General features: G+C 32.2%; 1 protein-coding gene across 1 annotated transcript in view; it reads left to right on the top strand.

Annotated features, from left to right (window-relative positions):
- Positions 1–20457, top strand: part of ADGRV1 (adhesion G protein-coupled receptor V1) — a 671454-nt gene that overhangs the window by 138239 nt on the left and 512758 nt on the right. The window contains exons 40-51 of the mRNA XM_051971448.1: positions 448–526; positions 659–797; positions 1622–1763; positions 5263–5525; positions 7113–7288; positions 8449–8573; positions 12008–12168; positions 12255–12401; positions 14219–14329; positions 15107–15371; positions 16392–16514; positions 20102–20324. Coding sequence (XP_051827408.1) covers positions 448–526; positions 659–797; positions 1622–1763; positions 5263–5525; positions 7113–7288; positions 8449–8573; positions 12008–12168; positions 12255–12401; positions 14219–14329; positions 15107–15371; positions 16392–16514; positions 20102–20324 — 1954 coding nt within the window. The remainder of the gene's footprint in view (positions 1–447; positions 527–658; positions 798–1621; positions 1764–5262; positions 5526–7112; positions 7289–8448; positions 8574–12007; positions 12169–12254; positions 12402–14218; positions 14330–15106; positions 15372–16391; positions 16515–20101; positions 20325–20457) is intronic.

A 20457-nucleotide genomic window follows, 5' to 3' on the forward strand; every position in this document is an offset into this window, starting at 1 on the left:
ATAAATTTCTTGATAAGTAAAATGGGAGTAATAATAGCTTCTACCTGACAGGAGTGATGTAAAGATTAAATGAGATACATGTAAATGCTTTGTATGCCTTTGGAAAAAATAATATAAACATGTTATTGTTGTTATCCCTAGGGTAGTTAGGTGCACCAGATAGAATGCTGGACCAGGAGTTAGAAAGACTCCTCTCTCTGAGTTCAAATGTGGCTTCAGATATGTACCAGTTGTATGACCCTGGACAAATCACTTTAATCCTGTTTGTCTCAGTTCCTTCTATAAAATTAGCTGCAAAAGGAAATGGCAAAACACTCTATCATCTTTACCAAGAAAATCACAAATAAGGTCACAAAGAGTTGGACACTATTTAAATGATTGAACAAAATAATAAATATTATGATCATCACCATCCTCACTATTACTGATATCTGTTTTGCTTTTTAGATTCAGAAGGCTTAACAGCACAGATTATAATTGATGCTAATGATGGAGCCAGAGGAAAGATCGAATGGCACAATACCAGGTAGTTCCTATAACTAACTGAATTAGTTACATGAATTTGTTTTGTGAATATATGTGATTTTATAAAATTAGCTTTGCAACGTTACCACCAACAGCATACTTGAAAGTGGATTATTTCTTATTTTTGTTTGAGGTTTGAAGTACAAGAATCACAAGGAAGTTTAACACTGGTGGCACACCGAGGTGGAGGGTCACTTGGCCATGTGTCCTTGTTTGTGTATGCACAGAATTTGGAAGCACAACTAGGGGTGGATTATAACTTTACTCCAATGGTAGGAATCAAAATAATTCATAATTTATTTTGAAGTCTGTACTAAGGTACACATTTTATAGGCACTGGTGAATTGTAAATTGCATGAAGTCAGACATAACATCCTATTTATCATTTTTATACTGTGAATTGCACTGAGTAGGTGCTGAATCAGAGAAAAAAAGAAAAAGTATAAGGATTCTATTTTTTCAATAGATAATTTTAGTGCAATATTTTCATGTGGACTTGTAAGAAACATGTAATACAAATGGTTTCAACCAACAAGTGATATTAAAATTTGTAACAGGAGATAGTAATCCCAGTAAAGTATTATCATTATCAAAAGTTGGTTATATTTTTCTCAATTATACTGTTTTTGAAGTGCAGTTTAAAAACATTAACAATAATGATAGTAGCATTTATATGGCATTTTAAAGTTTTTAACCATTATATAAATACTACTTCATTTGATATAACAACCTTACGAAGTAGATACTATTATTTTTCTCATTTTATTTATGAGGAAACTGAAGCAAAGAGGATTTAAATGACTTTATTCAGGATTAGTATATATTTGCATTTGGATTTAAGTCAGGATTTGACCAAAGAAATTATTTGGGGATTATAGGAGGTAAGAGTGTGGTAGGATGCTGTGTCTTAAAAAGAAGACTTGGTCTGAACCAGATATTAAGTATAGCATAAAACCTTGCCACAAAGAGCCGTATCATGAAGTGACCCTCAGGATATCTTTGTAAGCCATCATACTGTTTTTTTTTCTAAATAAGTATTGTATAGCAAATACTGATTTTTTTTTCATTTTAATACTGTCAACATTTTTGTGACCAGATTCTTCACTTTGCTGATGGAGAGAAGCATAAAAACATTGAAATCACAATTCTTGATGATGAAATACCTGAAGGAGATGAAAAATTTTTGATGATTTTAACTAATCCCTCTCCTGGACTGAAGCTGGGGGAAAATACAACAGGTAATGAAATCATATTTTCTCATAGAATTTCTCTTCATTTCTTCTTTAACTTTTAAAATTATCTACATCAAAGTAGGCTGGAGTGGTGAAAAAGATTAAGCAATCCTAGAGGATTTGATCTGCTTCACTCTCATTTAGAGTGGAAAAAAATGCTTAAGTTTTGTATCACAATGAAAAATGTACATTCTTTTTTTGTTTTACTTTATTATATATATTTATATTTTTTAATAATAGCTTTTTATTTCCAAATACATGCAAACATAGTTTTCAACATTCACCCTTACAAAACCTTGAGTTCCAATTTTTTCTCCCTCTCTTCCACCCATCCCTTCCTCTGGACAGCAAATAATCCATTATAGGTTAAACATGTAATTCTGCTAAACATATTTCCACATTTATCATGCTGCACAAGAAAGATAATATCAAAAAGGAAAAAAAATGAGAAAGAAAAAAAAAGCAAGCAAACAAGCAAAAGGTGAAAATACTATCCTTGTGATTCACATTAAGTCAGATGGAAAAGGTTCAGTGAAAAAGTAGATGGTAATGAATATTCTTTAATGTAATTTCTATTGATAAGTGCTTAGCCTGGGGGAAAAACAACTAGCCACTCACTTCAATATTATCTTCTTAGCTATATTATAGAGTTGAAAGTACAATGCAATTTTAAACAGATAGCTAAGTCAATATATTTTACTTTATCCTCTCTAGGAATCTATTGAGTAGCAACTAATATTTAATTTTTATTTCAGTTAATGCTTGATACAGGAAAGACATTTTTAACCACAATAGAATTAATCATACAATCTAACACTTTGGTAATCTTTATGGAAAATTGTTTCAAAGACTGAATAATGCTTACCATTGAAACAAGTCATCATCTGTTCAAAGATGCAATAAAATTCAGCACATAATAAATATGACAAGTATAATAAATATAAATAGCAAATAAAATCATTAGTTTACTGTTGACTGGGTTCTATGTTAATGTTTCTCCAAAAGCATGCCATAGCACATAAGATTTTGGCTCTTGTGTTATTAAAAATAGAAAATTTATAAGTACATAATTCTGTTTGATATTTCTTACTTAGCATACATAGAATGCTTAATATGTTATTTACAAAATAAATAAAACTTTATGTGACCCTTAAGGTAACTTTAAAACATATCACACCTTGAATTCACACGAAACTACCCACATCTTGAATTCATATAAAACTACTTACATCTTAAACTCCCAAATTTCCTATAATGTTGTCATCCTGAGACACGCAGAATATCATGATTCCTCATGGCATAACTGTGAGTTAACAAAAATTGACAACCATATTATTTGCTGACTTCTAGGAAGGTAAGAAGTAGGTAAAGAAAAGTGCAAATGAAGTTTTATGGAAAGTCAGTACTTTAGTGCCTTTGTGTTCCTTGCTGCTCCTTTAAGTCGTTGTCTTCTCTTTTTTTCCATAATACACCTATAAATACATATGATTTCATGTGAAAAGAGTCTTCAATTAGAAAAGAAAGCGAAAAATGTAAGGAGTTTTAAGCAACATGATCGCTTGCTTTTCATGTATTATTGCTTCTAGTATTAAAATGAAGATTCTTAAGGCCCCTGAAGAGCTGCATGAAATCTACCTGCTATTTCAAAACTGGAATGAAATTTCTCAGGAAAATTATGCAGAGAAAAATATAGGCAAAAAGTTTTAAAAATATGATAGGAAGACGGGAGTGTCATGTAAAATATAGAAGAAAAACATACATACACACATGTATATGTATATGTATATATAGAGACATACATATACATACAGTTCCTGACCCTTTTTGTTTTTGTAACTTTCTTAAAATTCTACAATTATACCATGAATTGACACTTTGTCATTGTTAAATGGCTAATATTTAAATAAAAATATGTGGGGGTAACCTTCTAGTTGCATCGTGGATAAAGTACTGGGCCTGGAATCAGAAAGATCAGAGTTTAAATCTGGCTTCAGACAATTAGTAGGTATTTAACTCTGAGCAGGTCATTCAAATTCCCCACTTGTAAAGATCGGATGATAATAATAAACCCCTCTCTCCCAGGGTTGTGAGTATCTAATAAGATAATATTTGTTCAGGGCTTAACAAACTTTAAAATGCTACATAAATGCAAAGTATCAGTATTCTTTAAAAAGTAGTGGATTGTTTTGATTGTGTAGTTGTTTTTCAGTCTTATCCAGCTCTTTGTGATTCCATTTGGGGTTTTCTTGGCCAAGATACTACAGGGATTGACATTTCCTTCTCTGGCTCATTTTGCAAATGAGGAAACTGAGGCAATCAGGGTTAAGTGACTTGCCCACGTTCTCACAACTAGTAAGTGTTTGAGGCAAGATTTGATCTCAGGAACAGGAGTTTTCTTGCCTGCAAACTAGGCACTTAGGTGGCCTAATAGTGGATTATGATATTTTTATTTTATTTTATTTTTTGCTGAGGCATTTGGGGTTAAGTGACTTGCCTAAAGTCACACAGCCAGGAAGTGTTAAGTGTCTGAGACCAGATTTAAACTCAGGTCTTCCTGACTTCAGGGAGGGTGCTCTATCCACTGTGCTCCCTAGCTGCCTTGGATTATGACATTTTTATTCTCTTTAGAGAGTTTCTTTGTTATTTTCTGACATCCTTTATCAATGGAAGGGAAAAGCATAGGTCTGATGGCCTATGGAAATGATCACTGGATTTGGGATCTGGCTGCGTTCAAACTCTGTAGCTTAAGGTAACCACATGATGATAAGTGCCCTCCATCTGCAAGACAAGGAGTTAGACTAAGTTATCTCTACTTCTGACCTGGGATGCTAGACTAAGGTATATGGTCTCCTAGGCCCTTATGGAGGACCACGTAGGTGATAGTCTGACTTATATATGAAGATTTCCCAAGAAATCTTTTCAGGTTCTCCCTTTAAGTATTCTTCATATTGTTTATACTAGATTTATACTAGATTATTGCACGCTTTTCTCTTTTATTTCCCCCTTGCCTTTCGCTTCCCCCCACTGTTTTCCTTCTCTCATCTCCCCTCCTTCCCTTTTTTCCTCTCTTTGATTCTAAGTCCTTACAACTAATCAAATAACTTGTAATCAAATAACAGAAATCAAACAATTTTAAGAGAGGAAATGATTCTAAAAAAGATACATTATAATTTGCTTTGCTGCAGCACCCTAAGGAAAGCTAGACCTTTCAGTCTTTTTAAATTTTTTATTCCCAGTGTTTAGCCCACATCTTTGTACATGATAAGCAATTAATACTTTTTTCATTTATTCATTCTCTTCTATTTCTTTTCTTTTTCTTTTTGTTCCTTTCTCTTTCCTTTTTTTTTCTTCTCTACTTCTCCTCTATATCCTCTCCATTTAGAAAAGAAGTATTCATTTCAATTTAACAAGTATTCACTGAATGGCTTCTAAGTGCTCAGCAATTACAGCCTACCGCATATTGATTTCATGTTTTTCTTTTGTTTTTTGTTTTTTATTTTGACAGCTTTAATTACTATACTTGCCAATGATGATGGCCCTGGAGTTCTGTCATTTAACAATAGTGAACATTTTTTCCTAAGAGAACCAACAGCCCTATATATCCAGGAAAGTGTTGCAGTATTATACATTGTTCGAGAACCTGCCCAAGGATTGTTCGGAACTGTGACTGTTCAATTTATTGTAAATGAAATAAATTCTTCAAAACTATCTGAAGATCTGACCCCTTCAAAAGGATTTGTTGTTTTGGAAGAAGGAGTTCGATTTAAGGTAGGATAGTTGCAGATAGTAAAGAATAAAATACCATTTTTATTAACTGCCTAAAGTCTTTTTGGAAATAAGATAGGTTATAAATTGTCAACATTTAAATAAAGAAACTATATTTATTATATCTGTTACAATATTTTCCTGTTTCTATCCACTTATAAATATAAATTATCCAATGAGGGAGTTAAATAATATAGTAGGTCATGTTTTTGTTTTAGAGACTTATGCTACTGTACCTAGATATTCTACATGTTCAAGAATTGTTTTTAGAGGCATCATTTTATATACCATATCATTATGAAAACAAATTGCCTACCCCTACCACGATGCTTTAGTTTTCCATGCATTTTTGGCAAGATTCTAGTTAGATGAAATATTACTTGTCTCAAAATATTTATCAGAGTCAATATCTTATGTGTATACAATAGTAGCTGCTTGGAGAATAATGGGAAGAATTTGAATGAAATATATTGTGATGTTTTCTCACTGAAATTGTACTATAACTTATTCACAGATGCACATATATGATGCTATGCCATATATTCTACCTTTCAACTCTCCTTTAGAAAGTATTCTCAATAGAAAGCACTGAATAATAATAACCAACATGTATAGAACATTAAGATTTTACAAAGCACTTTATAAATATAGCATTGATTTTGTAGTAAGAACCATGCTAAGCCCTCCACAGTTATCTCTGTCTATCCTCACAACAACTTTGGGATATAGGGATATATGTGATTGGGAAGTTACCAAGTGATTGTATGTATTGACTTGATTTTGAAGATGTTGTTGAATGAAGGTGTCTACTTCACCTTGTGTAACAAGTGTCGGCATATAAACTGCCATTATATTCATGATGATCTTTTTCTTGTGCTCATCTTGGGCACTGTATGTAAGATAATAATAAGAAGAGTTTCCCACACTGTTGCTTCTTGTTACTTTTGGGTATCTGACGAAAACAACTCTGTCATCAGCTTTATTTTCTTCCCCAAGGAGAACCTATGTATTTTCAGTAATTCTCTGCTCTATTTTCCCACTAATCTATCATTGTTATTTCAGAAATGCAAAGAAAGCCACATAAGGCTACTTTATGCCTTTTTTTTCATGAGTTGTCATGGTCAAATAATTCATCATCAAGTGGCCACAATATATAGGTAGAATGTTTCAGAACTTTTGTTCTTCTGATCTCCATTTTGAAAATCCAGGGTAACCATTTGAAAATTAGATATGATGATGAGCTGTATTCAAAAATAAAGTTGAAATAGAGTTGGCTTCATGAAGCGCTCTAAATTACAAGTCAAATTGTGACGACTGTAATAAAGAGATAATTGCAGTTTGGGACTTTGACCTGGTCTTTTAAGAGCAAGAAAAAGCGGATATGTTAGTTGTCACTTACATATATGGAAGAACTGAGAAATTCTGACAATATAAGCTACATAAATATGCTACCACATTTTGAGAGTCTGAAAAAATAATAAGACACACCATGAACTGGATTATTTTGTTGTCAAAAATTTATGTCTTGTCTCCATGTGTGCTGTGTTGGAGCTGTATATTAATGACTTCATCTTCCTAATTTATTTTCAGACACTCCACATTTCTGCCATATTAGATGCAGAACCAGAGATGGATGAACATTTTGTTTGTACTTTGTTCAACCCAACTGGAGGAGCGAGACTAGGGACACCTATTCAAACTCTCATAACTATTTTGCAGAACCAAGCTCCATTGGGTCTCTTCAGTATTTGGGCAGTTGAAAATAGGTATAGTTCATTAATATGAAGGTTATAGCTTCTGATATTCACTAGAAAGTATGAAGAAAATGTAGAATACCAATTTCTCTGTGGGCACAGAGTATCAGTAACCTGAAGACATTCAGTATTAGCATTATTAGTATAACTCTTATGTTTCCACTGAAAATATGACATTGCTAGTATTTTACAATACTAAGAAAATATAATAAAAGATTGAAGCGACTAATTAGCTAAATGTGAATATTTTAGCTATTTATTTAACTTGAATATATTTTCAGCATTTCCATTAGTTGCTGAGTTTTTCTGCACTTAATTTCTTGTTATTAAACTGTTTCATTCATCTTATATTTACATAGCATTTAGCAGTTTACAAAATGCTTTCTCAGGCATTATCTCATTTAATTCTTATTGTAAGGATGGGCATAGAGGCTGAATCTGTGATTTCATTGGCATAAGGAATTCCAGAATTAAGGAAACTATCTCCCTCAATGCAAATTGTTGCCTTCCACATAGCTTTTAATCCTAGAAAGCTGTCTGTAGCCCTGAAATGTTCTGTGCCAAAAGGGTTATGTAGTCATTATATAGAAGAGATGGGATTTGAACTCATCTCACTGTTTCCCAGGCAACCTAACTACCCATTATGCATCCTCCTACAATGTAGTTATGTATATAAGACATATTATCTCTATGACGAAACCAAGTCTTTGTTATTCCCAAAGTTCCATAGCTGGACAGTGACAAACTCAGACTTAAGTCTAGTTTCTTGATTTCAAGTTCAGGATTCTTTATGCCATGTCCATTGACTCAGACTAGTCTTTAACATTTTTCAACTTGAAATTATTATTTTACAGAATTCAGGTCCACTAATTCAATAAACATTATCATGCATCGTCTCTCTGCAGGACAGTGCGGTAATTGTTGAGAGACATACTACACAAATAATATATATTTTCTTTGTTTTAGACAAATGTAGTCAGTGATTTATTTTCAGTCTTATCCTAATGTCATGAAACATCTTAGCATTATGTATTCTATAACGAAAAGAAAATTTACTTGCCATCTATTATGCTTCATTATTTATTTCATGCTCATGGAATAATTGCTGAATATCAATTGAATATGAAAATGATGCTGTTTCTCACCTTTTAAATCTTACTTGTTACTTTTAGAGCCACAACTTTCACAGTTGAAGAAACCAACAGGACTGTTTACTTAAGTGTGTCCCGAAGTAATGGACTTAATTTAACTGTGAGTGTGGAATGGGAGACTGTGTCTGAAACTGCCTTTGGCATGAGTAAGTTCAGTTCCTTATGATCAAAGATCCCAAATTACGATTAATTTCTTTTTATTTCAATTATTAGTCATTTTGTTGAAAGTTGAGAAAAAACCAATTAATAAGGTAGCTTGGAATGTTTAATTTGTTATACAAAATAATTTCTCCTTTAAGAGTTCTTCCATTACTTTTCATATTCTATTAGGTTTCCAGGACTCATTTTATTTTAGAAAGCATTATGATAGCTTCACCAACGCTTAGCTTTTGAGAATTCAACTATACATACATGGAGGTAAGGGAAATAGGGGCGGAGATTGAAAGAGACAAAAGCAGAAATATAAAGAAAGAGGGAAGGCAGAAGAGTCAAGGAAGGGAAAAAACACAGAGATAGAGAGGATTATTGATCCATTTTATGAACATTTTGCCCTGGTTGAATAAAAAATAGGACCTGAGTCTGCTGTTTTTTTAAGTGTTAGTATTTTCATATGCAGGATGATTCTAGAAATATCCTTTTCATTAAGCCACAACTTTTCATTCTGTGTGGTCTGGGAAAGTTAATGAGAGGAAAAATTTTCTAGTCCTTCTTAGTCAGCTAGAAAGCCCCTGCTATATTCCTTTTGAACTTCTTGTGCCCTTGGTTATCACTAGGTGAAACAGGAAGATTGTATGTAAAATAATTAACACTTCTGGGTGAATCCCTTTCAGAAGAATATTTCCTTCTAATTAACAATCTTTCAGGCCAAGTTTTTACCTCTTTTAATTTTTTCCTTTTTTAATAGTAGTACCAGGCCTGTTTTTTTCCCTTTTCTATGTGTTCTAAAAATAAAATTTGTATTCACTTGTTTCTAAAACAAGGATTTAATGTCCCTATATAAATCTTTATACTACAATTGCTTAAAATTGGTCTACTGTAGATCATTATATAGTTCAACAACAATACTATATGATGACCAATTCTGATGGACCTGGCCATCCTCAGCAATGAGATGAACCAAATCAGTTCCAATGGAGCAATAATGAACTGAACCAGCTACGCCCAGTGAAAGAGCTCTGGGACATGACTAAGAACCATTACATTGAATTCCCAATCCCTATATTTTGGCCTGCCTGCATTTTGGATTTTCTTCACAGACTAATTGTACAATATTTCAGAGTCTGATTCTTTTTGTACAGCAAAATAATGGTTTGATCATGTATATTTATTGTGTATCTAATTTATACTTTAATATATTTAACATCTACTGGTCATCTTGCCATCTAGGGGAGGGGGTGGGGGAAAGGAGGGGAAAAAAATTGGAACAAAAGGTTTGGCAATTGTCAATGCTGTAAAATTACCCGTACATATAACTTGTAAATAAAAGGCTATTAAAAAAAAAAAAAGATGATCTACTGTATTTTGGGTAGTTTTCAAGAGATTTTAAAAGATAATATTGATTGTACACGAGGTACATCTTGCTGATTTTATACACTAAATTCCAATGTAAGTTCTATTTTATGTGAAGACTTTTAAATTTAAGAATTAGCTCTTTCTTTAATCACAGATATATTGTCTTTTTGTCTATGTAAGACTATTAAATGTTGTATGAAAATACAATGGCAAACTTTCAAAATATCTGTTTTTTGTATGAAGATGAGGACTTCACAAAGTAAATTCTTTTTAAAAAAGGGAAAGTATTAAATGTTTTTAAGAGTATGGTTACTTTATTAAGTAGGCATAATGTCAGCATAGTAACTAATATGAAATCAAGTTTAGCTTCAACATTTATATTGTCTATGCTTACTATCTCCTAATTGATATGATTAGTATCTTTTCTATGGGCATCTCCAAAGGTGGAGAGCCATTAATGTGAAAATTTTACTCTGTTTCAGAAAAGAAGTTAATCTGATGGACATTTATTTTAATTGCAAAATAAATATAATAATTAAAAAATATGAAAAATTTTAACTGACATTCAATATGTAGTTTTCTTTTGTACACTGCAAAATTTCTCTGGATATAGAGGGTTTTAGCTGAAAACTCTGATCAGGAGAGCCAGTTAAAGAGTACAAGGCTCTTAAGATATCTATTAAAATATCAGGGGTCCTCAAACTTTTTAAATAGGGGGCCAGTTTACTGTCCTTCAGACTGTTGGAGGGCCAGACTATAGTAAAAACAAAAACTTTTTTAGTGGGCCTTTAAATAAAGAAACTTCATAGCCCTGGATGAGGGTGATAAACGTCCTCAGCTGCTGCATCTGGCCCTCGGGCCATAGTTTGAGGACCTCTGTTAATTAGATACTATTTTAAATATATATTTAAAATATGTGACAGTATTGAGCTATTAAGTGTTGAACAATATACCGTATATACTCAAGTATAAGCCGAGTTTTTCTGGGCAGAAAATCCCCTCCTCGGCTTATACTCGAGTCACTAGATAAAACATGTGTAAATATCCCTTTGAATGCCCCCCTGCTGAGTGCTGACTGTGATACTACAGGGCCAGCCGTTGCTATGGTGATGCGGCTGTTCCTGTAGTATCACAGTCGGTAACCGGACTGTATACTAATGCTGGCAACTGCTCTACATACGTATACCGGCACCTGCTCTCCTCCTCTGCGGGCACCGGTGTGCTACCTAAACCTACTGATATAATAAGTTTTCCCAGATTTTTGCGTTAAAATTAGGGGCCTCGGCTTATACTCGGGTCGGCTTATACTCGAGTATATACGGTAGTCTTTATTTCCTGAGATAATAACTAAGACATGCCACATAGTGGTATGTACCTTTTTAAGAGGTCTTTTACTCATTAATTTTTTTCTTTTATTTTCTTCTTTTTTAATTCAGCAAACTTTTAACTGCTTACTATATTCAGGGCACTTCATCTGACAAAAATGAAATGACTAAATATACACACATACAATGTGCATATATGTATATAAAGTTAAATCTTGAAAGCATTTATATTATGAAATTCAAATGCATATCCTATGGCAGAGAATGTATACATACATGTAGATTGGTTGACTATTTTTATTAATTCCACATATGTTATACTGATACATATAATTTAAAAGCTTTTTTTCTTACTTATGTGTACAATTGGATGATGCCAATTTTAGAGTATTTAGCATATTTTCATCAATTTTTCATATGCAGCTCATATACGGCTATTAATATGTAAGATTTTATTATTCAAACTTGTGTTTCATGTTTTTTTGGTTTAGTATTTGGACCTGTTGAATTAGAAATCCCTGGCAAATAATTTCCTTAAAAGGACAACTTTTTACAATGTTAGAATTTGAAATTAATTGCTAGGAATACTTTTAATTAAAAAAAATTTGCCTGAGCAAAATTTACAACTGAACTAATAATAATCTCAGAAATACAGCCATTCATTGATTTCCAAATCCAAAAGTTAGAGAATATTTTAAAATGTAAAGATTCTTCTAATGTAAATATTTTTTCCTGTGTTTCAGGGGGGATGAACAGTGTACTATCTGTCTTTCAAAGTTTTGATACAGCCTCTAGCTGGTGTTTCTTTAAATTAGGAGAATCAATATATGGTATAATGTTAAGAATATCCTCCCAACAATTTTCTTCTCTCTACCGATGGCAAGGAATTTTCATTCTAGTTGAGGTAAATGTTGGTTCTTTTAGTTTTAGATAAATTAGCTAATTGTATTTGTCTATTTCTCACTATTTTTCTTATTGTTTATTTCTTAGGATATTAATATACAAAACCCTAAAAGCTGTGAGACATTTTATATCAATGGTTCTCCCTATGTTGTGATTACTCATGGAGAAAAAGATGGAGAGAAACCTTCTAAGAATAGCATATATACCATCACATCTGAATTCAAATTATTCCTGGTAAGAAAATAAATATTTTGCATATAACATTTCTTAAGAAATCAGATTTTTATAATTTTGTTTAAGTATCATACCATATATGCTCTAACTTTAATTGGAAAGAAACTTCCTCTTTTAGAGTAGTAATTTAGCACCCAAGACTCACTAAGATTCTGGGTATTACAAAGACTAGACTTCTCTAGTTTCTGTGCTCGTATTTAAGGTGCATATGGTTAGAGAAGACAGCCTTGATTTCACCCCCAGAAGATTCAGAAACTGCATAGGAGTCCACAGGTGGATACTGAAACACAAAAGTTATTTAGAGGACTCACAATAGCCTATAAATAAGTGTAAAATAGAACATTCAGAATTATTCCCTTTAGAAGGAACTGAATTTGGCCTTGTCATAGCAGTAATACATTGATTTTTTTTTTTGGTGGATCCTTAGATTTCCTAATAGGTCCTATACAGTCCCTCCAAAATTCTTAGTTTCCCTTTTAGTTGCCTCCCAGGAGGTAAACAGATTTTGGGGTTGTTGAACAACCTGATATTCTATGAGCCTCCACCCCGCCCCATTTCCTCAGAGACCCATTATGGTCTTGTGGTACTACTCTGACATCTCAGACTCGTAAGGGAAACATCCTTTGTAACTCATAGACATTAATTTTCTTCTCCTTCAAGATAGTTTGAGTTACTCATTATAATAGTTAAGGTTGATAAGCTTCCAACTTCTCACACCCTCATGATATGACTTTAACCTTTCTGGCTCTTCTGGATGCAGGACCTACCTCTCATACTCTTTTAAAGGCTAAGTCTTCAAACTCTTAAAGTTGGCTTTATTCTTGTGCTTGAATTGCTCAGGAAATTATATATTTTTTCTGACTAAAAGGCTTGATTTGGTAATCATATTTCCTAAGAAATTGAAATCCCCTATCTAATACATAAACTTTCTCTATTCTAGTCTAATTTAGGAAAAAGGTAGGAGAAAAAAAGAGAAAAAAGATCTGGATAGTGTGATTGTCGAACTTCTAAAAAACTATTTCGAAGGGATGGGTCTTCTGATAAAGGTCCAACCTCCTGCATCATCTTAATAAAGACAGTAGGCCTTGGTGAACATTAAGAAGATATTTTCTTTCCTTTTTTAAAAAAATTATTTTGTTCTGTAGTTAAGAAATGAAATAAACATTTTGTAACATAATAGAGTAGAAAAAGATGATTATATGCAAAACTGAAAATTCATTATGCACAATTTGCTATTCCTTTTAAATATATAACAAAGTTATCATATAATTTTCTTCCCCCCTTTTTAATTCCTGCTTGTCCTAGAGATAGCTAACCTTAGAGACAAATATCTGTGTATGTATTATATATATATATATATATATATATATATATACACATGTGTAAAATCATTCTATTCATACTTCTATTTATCAGTGCTCACATTCTTCTGCAAGCCCACATTCTTTAGGGGTTGAGCTTACCAGATCCTAGACAAAGGCTCAAATTCTGTGAAATCATTGAGGTGATTGGGAGAGTTCATTAGATAAAACATGGGAATTCTCTCATCAGTCATCCCACCTTCCCGTCTTCTACTTCCTCCCTTAGAAATGGGTCTGTTTAAGCATTTTTAGTAAGGATCACAGAATCATTGATCTACATTTCAGGATAATACTTTTCATGTATTCCTTCAAATATCTATAAGAAACCAATGTAAACTTAGAATTCACAGTTCTCTAAATTGTATTACAAGAAAAATTGGCTAATATTGATTATGTTTTTCATAACTCAATTCTCTTTTTCTTAATTTTAATTGTATTGTTATTCCTCCTTTATAGGAACAGACGATTATAGTTCCAGAAAGTAGCCAAGTAAAACATTTTACTTTAACCAATCAACATTTTTTGATTGTTGCAAGTCAGAAGAAGGATGATTCTGAATTGACTCAGGTTTGATTTTTTTCTATGTTTGAAAAAAAATCTCTTTTTAGTACCATAGCTTAGATTTCAGGATTTAAATAAAGTCATACTTAACTAGCAACTAAGAAAATGGAACTTAGTCATTGATTGATTACAGGTTGATTAAATATTCATTTTCTTGTATAAAATTAATTTATTCAGTTTTCCCAAAAAATGGCTTGGTTGAATGCCTAGGAAATTAAATAGTCTGGGTCAGTATGCTGAAGTCAAGCACTGGCAGCCTTCATTCCCCTGAAGACTACATGTACTGCTGTTATTGAGATTAGATTTGGGCGTGGATGACTCCTTCTCAGAGAGAACTAGGTATTTTCCTATATATTATTTTCTTCTCCATGATGGGCTATAATATTATATTACAAATGAGTCATAGTAAGATTTTTTCCAATGCCTTAATTCAAATCTTAAAACTTTTTAAAAATAAATTCACATAATAATTAGGTTGATGTGAACACTAAGATTTTGTAGGTCTAACAATTTTAAGAATTGGTTTAGTTCCAAATAGCCCACTAAGCAAACAGGAAAAGAAGGCAATTTGGCATCAGTACCCATCTGAGGCTCATTTTTCTCTCTGCCTAAGAAGTTGATTTCCTCTCATTTTTGAAAAAAAAAAGTCTAGCTTGTGAAATTGTTTTTGAGCTTCAGATGAAATACAAGGAGCCCTCAGAGAATCTCTATGTGATTTATTAGGTTGTTGAAAGCTCTAAGGTCCTGGTATAAGATGACTTTGTTTTTGAACATCTCCTACAGGTCTTCAGATGGGTTAGTGGAAACTTCGTGCTGCATCAAAAACTTCCCGTTCATGGAGTGCTGAGCATGACCTTGTTTCCCAGGGGAGGGTCCATGTTTCTAGCTGTTGCTCCATCTGACCCTGGACTGAATTCCCTTTTATTCAGATGGTCAGACAATGAATTTAGTCACTTTCAAGAAGTGCCCATCATTGGGACAGTGCATATGGAGGCTTTGACTTCAGGGGATGACATCTACTTAATTTTTGCCAAAGGAATATATCTAGGTAATAAAATACAGCATCTGCCTATGTAGCTATTATTGAAGTCATCTAGTATTTATATGGTACTTTATATGAGAAAATTGCTTGATAATAATTTTTTAGCTAATGCATAAAATATTTCTTTGAGATAGACAGCTGACATATGATATTATAGATAGAGATGAAAATACAGAACCATGTGATTTAAGCTCTGTCATAGTGTGAAGTAAGAAAAGAATTAAAAACACATTAAAAAATTTTTTTATACATAGTGATCTTTTTGAGCCCCTAGTTTCTTCAGGATAGAACTGAAAATAAACTTGACCTTGGTAGATTTATAGTGATGATACAAAATCTACCACAATAAAATCTTAAACATGTAATCCTAAGCCACTTCTGATGCATCTTAACTTTGGAAGCTCACCTGTAGTCAGTGAGTGTCAGTGATGCAGAATGTCTAGGGACTTCGGGTAGTAAAATTATTTTTGAAATTTTCTCTGAATTTGAAAGGTGATTTTTTAAAAATAATACTCTCTTTCTCTCTTTATATATATATATGTGTGTGTGTGTGTATATATATATATATATACACACACACACATATATGTGTGTGTGTGTTTTACATACATACATATATGTTTTGTTTTTGTTTTTGTTTTTTTTGCTGAGGCAATTGGGGTTAAGAGACTTGGCCAGGGTCACACAGTTAGGAAGTGTTAAGTGAGGCTAGATTTGAACTCAGGTCCTCCTGACTTCAGGGCTGCATCACTTAGCTGCCCCCATATCACTCTACTTTTAGAAGGGAAATGAATTGTTTCTTTAATATAATCAAACATTGTTTTACCTAAGTTTTCTTGTTTACCATCTACTAATTTTAAGAGGCTAACTATATATACATTTTGTTATAGTATAAAAAAGGATGAACTATTTCTACTTTAGTTATATTCTCTTTATTAAATTTAATATTCCTTCATTATATGTTTTCTTATGTAATTTTTTTTCTAATTTTTGCCTTCAGACTTTATTTTTCTTCTTTTCTTGTAGGAGACAAGAGTTCAACTGACATTTTCATCTGGGAGACAGGGCAGTCTTCTTTAAGATATTTTCAGTCCTTAGATTTTGGTGCTATAAACAGGATCCACTCCTTCACACCTACCTCAGGGATAGGTATGGATTAATGTTTGGGAACTTATTCTAATTGCAGCCAGTACTTTCAGATAACAGTAATAATAAAATTAACTTCGTTTTAGTTATAATAAGTTTTGATTCATTTCTGTAGGAATAGAATTGTGGGAATAAATATATCCAAATTAGATTTGATAGGCTACAAAGCATCTGACATGGACTTGTATTGGGATTTTTGATTAAGAACTATTTCTGTCTTTCCTAGGATTAGAGAATCCTTACACTTAATGAAACATTAACTTTAGGTTTTGATCTTTTCATGATTTTCTCCAGTTTCAGCTTGAAATGCAACAAATTAATTAAACAAATAGAAAGAGCTGTTAAAAGGAAAATTTAGAGTTGTAACATAGATGTAATGCTGGGAAGGAATCTTTAAGGTCATCTAATTCATTTCTCTCACTGTAGAAATGAGGAAATTAAGACCTAGGGACCTCAAGATCACATGGACTTTAAGTAGCAGGGCTAAGAAATAAACCCTAACTTTCTAACTTCAAAATTAAAGCTGTCTTTCATGTTGCTAGCTTTGAGAAACCGAGGCATGACATTGTCATTTTTATGTATTGTGAAATTATAATGCAGATAGAGAATTGCTATTTCTAATCTCTGCTAAGTATAGAATTAGAAAAAAAATTTACTTACAATCTAATGCTATTAGGTTCTCATAAAGCAGTTTATTCTTTATTGTGAAACTTCCTAAGAAATCCATCATTTTTTCTTCTTTTTTATTTATCACAAATTAGGAACTGGGTAATTTCATCTTTTAATATGGCTTCAAATATGTTCTGTGTCAATAGGACAACAGACATTACATTTCTTCTATATAAGTCACCATTCTAGCAGCCAAAGCTACAAAGAGGTACCTGTTTACATGTGACTAATGTATGTTCTGAGAAACAAAACATGTATGTATATATATGTATATATATATAATACAATGGAAATGGAATATAATAATAATAAAAGTAGTAAGGAAGAAATTATCTTTTAAATCTCTGGATAAAAGAAGAATTTATAACCAAATAAGGGAGAGGATCACAGAAGATAAAATGGATTATTATAATTATATAAGATTTAAAAGTATTTACACAAAACTGATGTAATTAAAATTAGAATGGAAACAGGGTAACTGGGAAATAGCTTTGCAACAAGTTTTTCTGATAGAAGTTTCATTTAAAAAATTTATAAGAAACTGAGTCAAATTTTTAAATTTAATTCCCCAATTGATAGACAAAGAATATGAACAAGCACTTTCCAAAGAAATTCAGTTTATCAATAATTATATGAAAGAAATGCTTCAAATCATTAATAATTAGATAAATGAAAATTAAAGCAATTTTGAGGTTCAGCCTCACACCCATTAGATTGGCAAAATACCAAAAGAAAAAAATGGCAATTATTATAGATGAGGGTCAGACAGGCATGTTGATGATAATCATTCTGGAAAGCAATTTAGGACTATGCCCCAAAGTCACATTAAACTGTATATATTCTTTGATCTAGTGGTAATAATAGGTCAATACCCAAAAGAAATCAAAGGAAGAAGAAAAGGGCCATATGGAAAAAATTATTTATGGTTGCTCTTTATGGATGCTTTTTTCATTGTAATTCCAACCTGAAAAGTAGGAGCATACCGATGAATTGGAGAATGGCTAATTAAATTATAATATATGAAAGTAATTAGCATTATTGTGCCAAATGAAATGATAATTTCAGAGGAAACCAGAAAGACTTTTTTAAACTAATGGGGATAATTTATACAATGACAAAAAAACTATATAATAAAAAAGAATTTCAAAATATTTTGGAAATCTGATCCACGAAATGATGATCCATGATTCCATTTGTCCTGCTACTCCCTTCCAGAAAAGTAACTTAAAATGTTAAATGATATATATACATTTTGGTGTATCACTGATGTGGTCATTTATTTTACTACAATTTGTTATTAGGTTTTATCTTATTTTTCAGTTGTTTAATGGGTAGAGAGAAGAAAAGGGGCTGGAGCAGATAAGAAATGCAAGTAAAGTGAATGAGGTACAATAGTTTTATAATGATCTTATAAATGAATAGCAGAGTGAAAGGATACTATACGAGTTTAAGGAAGAAAGACAGAACTATGTACAGAAGATTTAAATAAGAAATTAAATAGGAGCTGAAGGTTTTTGAAAGGTAATATGAGGAAATAAGAGGCAGTATGGTATAATGGCTAGAGAATTGGTGGTCTTGGAGTCAGGAAGGTCAAGTCCTATATCAGTTATGTACTGGTAGTAAAACTGCACAAGCCATATCAAAAAATACATGTCTCATTTCAATATACTTGGGATGGAAAATGCCATCTGCATTTAAAGAAAGAAATATAGAGATTAAATGTGGATCAAAGCATAATATTTTCAACTTTTTTGTTAGTTTGCTTGCTTTTTCTTTCTTGTGGTTTTTCCCTTTTGGCCTGATTTTTCTTGCACAATATAAAATTTGGAATGGAAATATGTTTAAAGGATTGCACATGTTTAGCCTATATTAGATTGCTGTTTTGGGTAGTGAATAGATAAGGAAGGGAGAGAGAAAAATTTGAAACAGTCTTACAAAAATGTTGAAAACTATCATCATGTATTTGGAAAAATAAAATATTGTTGAGGAAAAAAACCCAAAATACATGTCTCATCCATTACCCTGAGTCCATCAACTCTATGTCAAGATGTGCATAGCATACTTTATCTTCAGTTCTTTGGAACTCTATTATCACTTCTCAATTTGGTCTTTAAATATTTTTAAGTCTTTCAAAGTTTTTTTATCCTTACAAGTGCCATCATTTGTATAAATTGTTCTTCTAGTTCTTCACCATTTCATGCAAGGCTTCCCAAGTTTCTATGAACTCCTTCTTTCATCTTTTCTTACAATACAGTAGTATTAATTACAGAATGGTTACATTCATCTCCCAATCTTTTTATACTCCTCTTTTATCATCACCTTCTTGAGGTTAGTCAGCACTATTAACATATTAATTACCCTGCTAGGAATCATTGGAGGTCCACACCTTGCCACTAGTACTTTCATAATTTCCTCCAGATCTCCCCCATCTTTTTGTACCCATCTTCTCGATAAAATGAAGCAACATTGTTTACATTTTTCAAATATCCTGCTACATACAGTGTTACAGATGAGCTTATATTCTGTGTTAGTCATGACCTTAGCTTTTATGACTTTCTGATTATTAAGGATATCAGGTGTTTTGGACTGAGACAATTTTTAGCCTTTTTAAATCTCCTTTCTGTGCCTTTTGATTTATATATGTTGTGATAGGATGTAAGAAGTTGGGAAAGGGAAAGAGAGAGTTTATGAAGGGCTTTGAATATCAGACAGAGGAAGTTATATTTGATACTGGAGGTATTAGGAAGCTAATGGAATTTATTGGGTAGAGGGATGATGTAAACAGACCTGTGATTAGGAACATTTCAAATAGATAGTAAACAGGTAGCCATGCTATTGTCATTGTTCCATAGTATTTTTAAAGATTGCTTATTCCTTTCATAACTTTTCTTTTTTTTTCCTTTTTTTTTTACTCTTTTCAGTCCACATACTACTTGTTGGCAAAGTTGAATCTGCTCTCTATTGCTGGAGTTCAGAATTGAATGAATTCTCTTTTGTTTTGGGAGCACCTTCTGCTAATGATGCAGCTTCTGTTACTATAAAGTCGCTGAATTTAAGCAAAAACCTCATTGTTTTATCAGGAGTTCATCACTCACAGATCTATGAATTGTCCTATATCTCAGATCAATCTGATTTTATTCCCAGGTAGGTTTCACGTTTCATACTGAGCATATTAATGCACTTTATATTTTATATTCTATATTTTTTGATAAGTACCCCTTTGGTGAATGGCACAAGATAGACAACTGGCTTTGGAGTCAAAAATAATTAGGTCTAA

The sequence above is a fragment of the Antechinus flavipes genome, chromosome 1 (assembly GCF_016432865.1).
Source record: "Antechinus flavipes isolate AdamAnt ecotype Samford, QLD, Australia chromosome 1, AdamAnt_v2, whole genome shotgun sequence".
NCBI classification, from domain to species: Eukaryota; Metazoa; Chordata; class Mammalia; order Dasyuromorphia; family Dasyuridae; genus Antechinus; species Antechinus flavipes.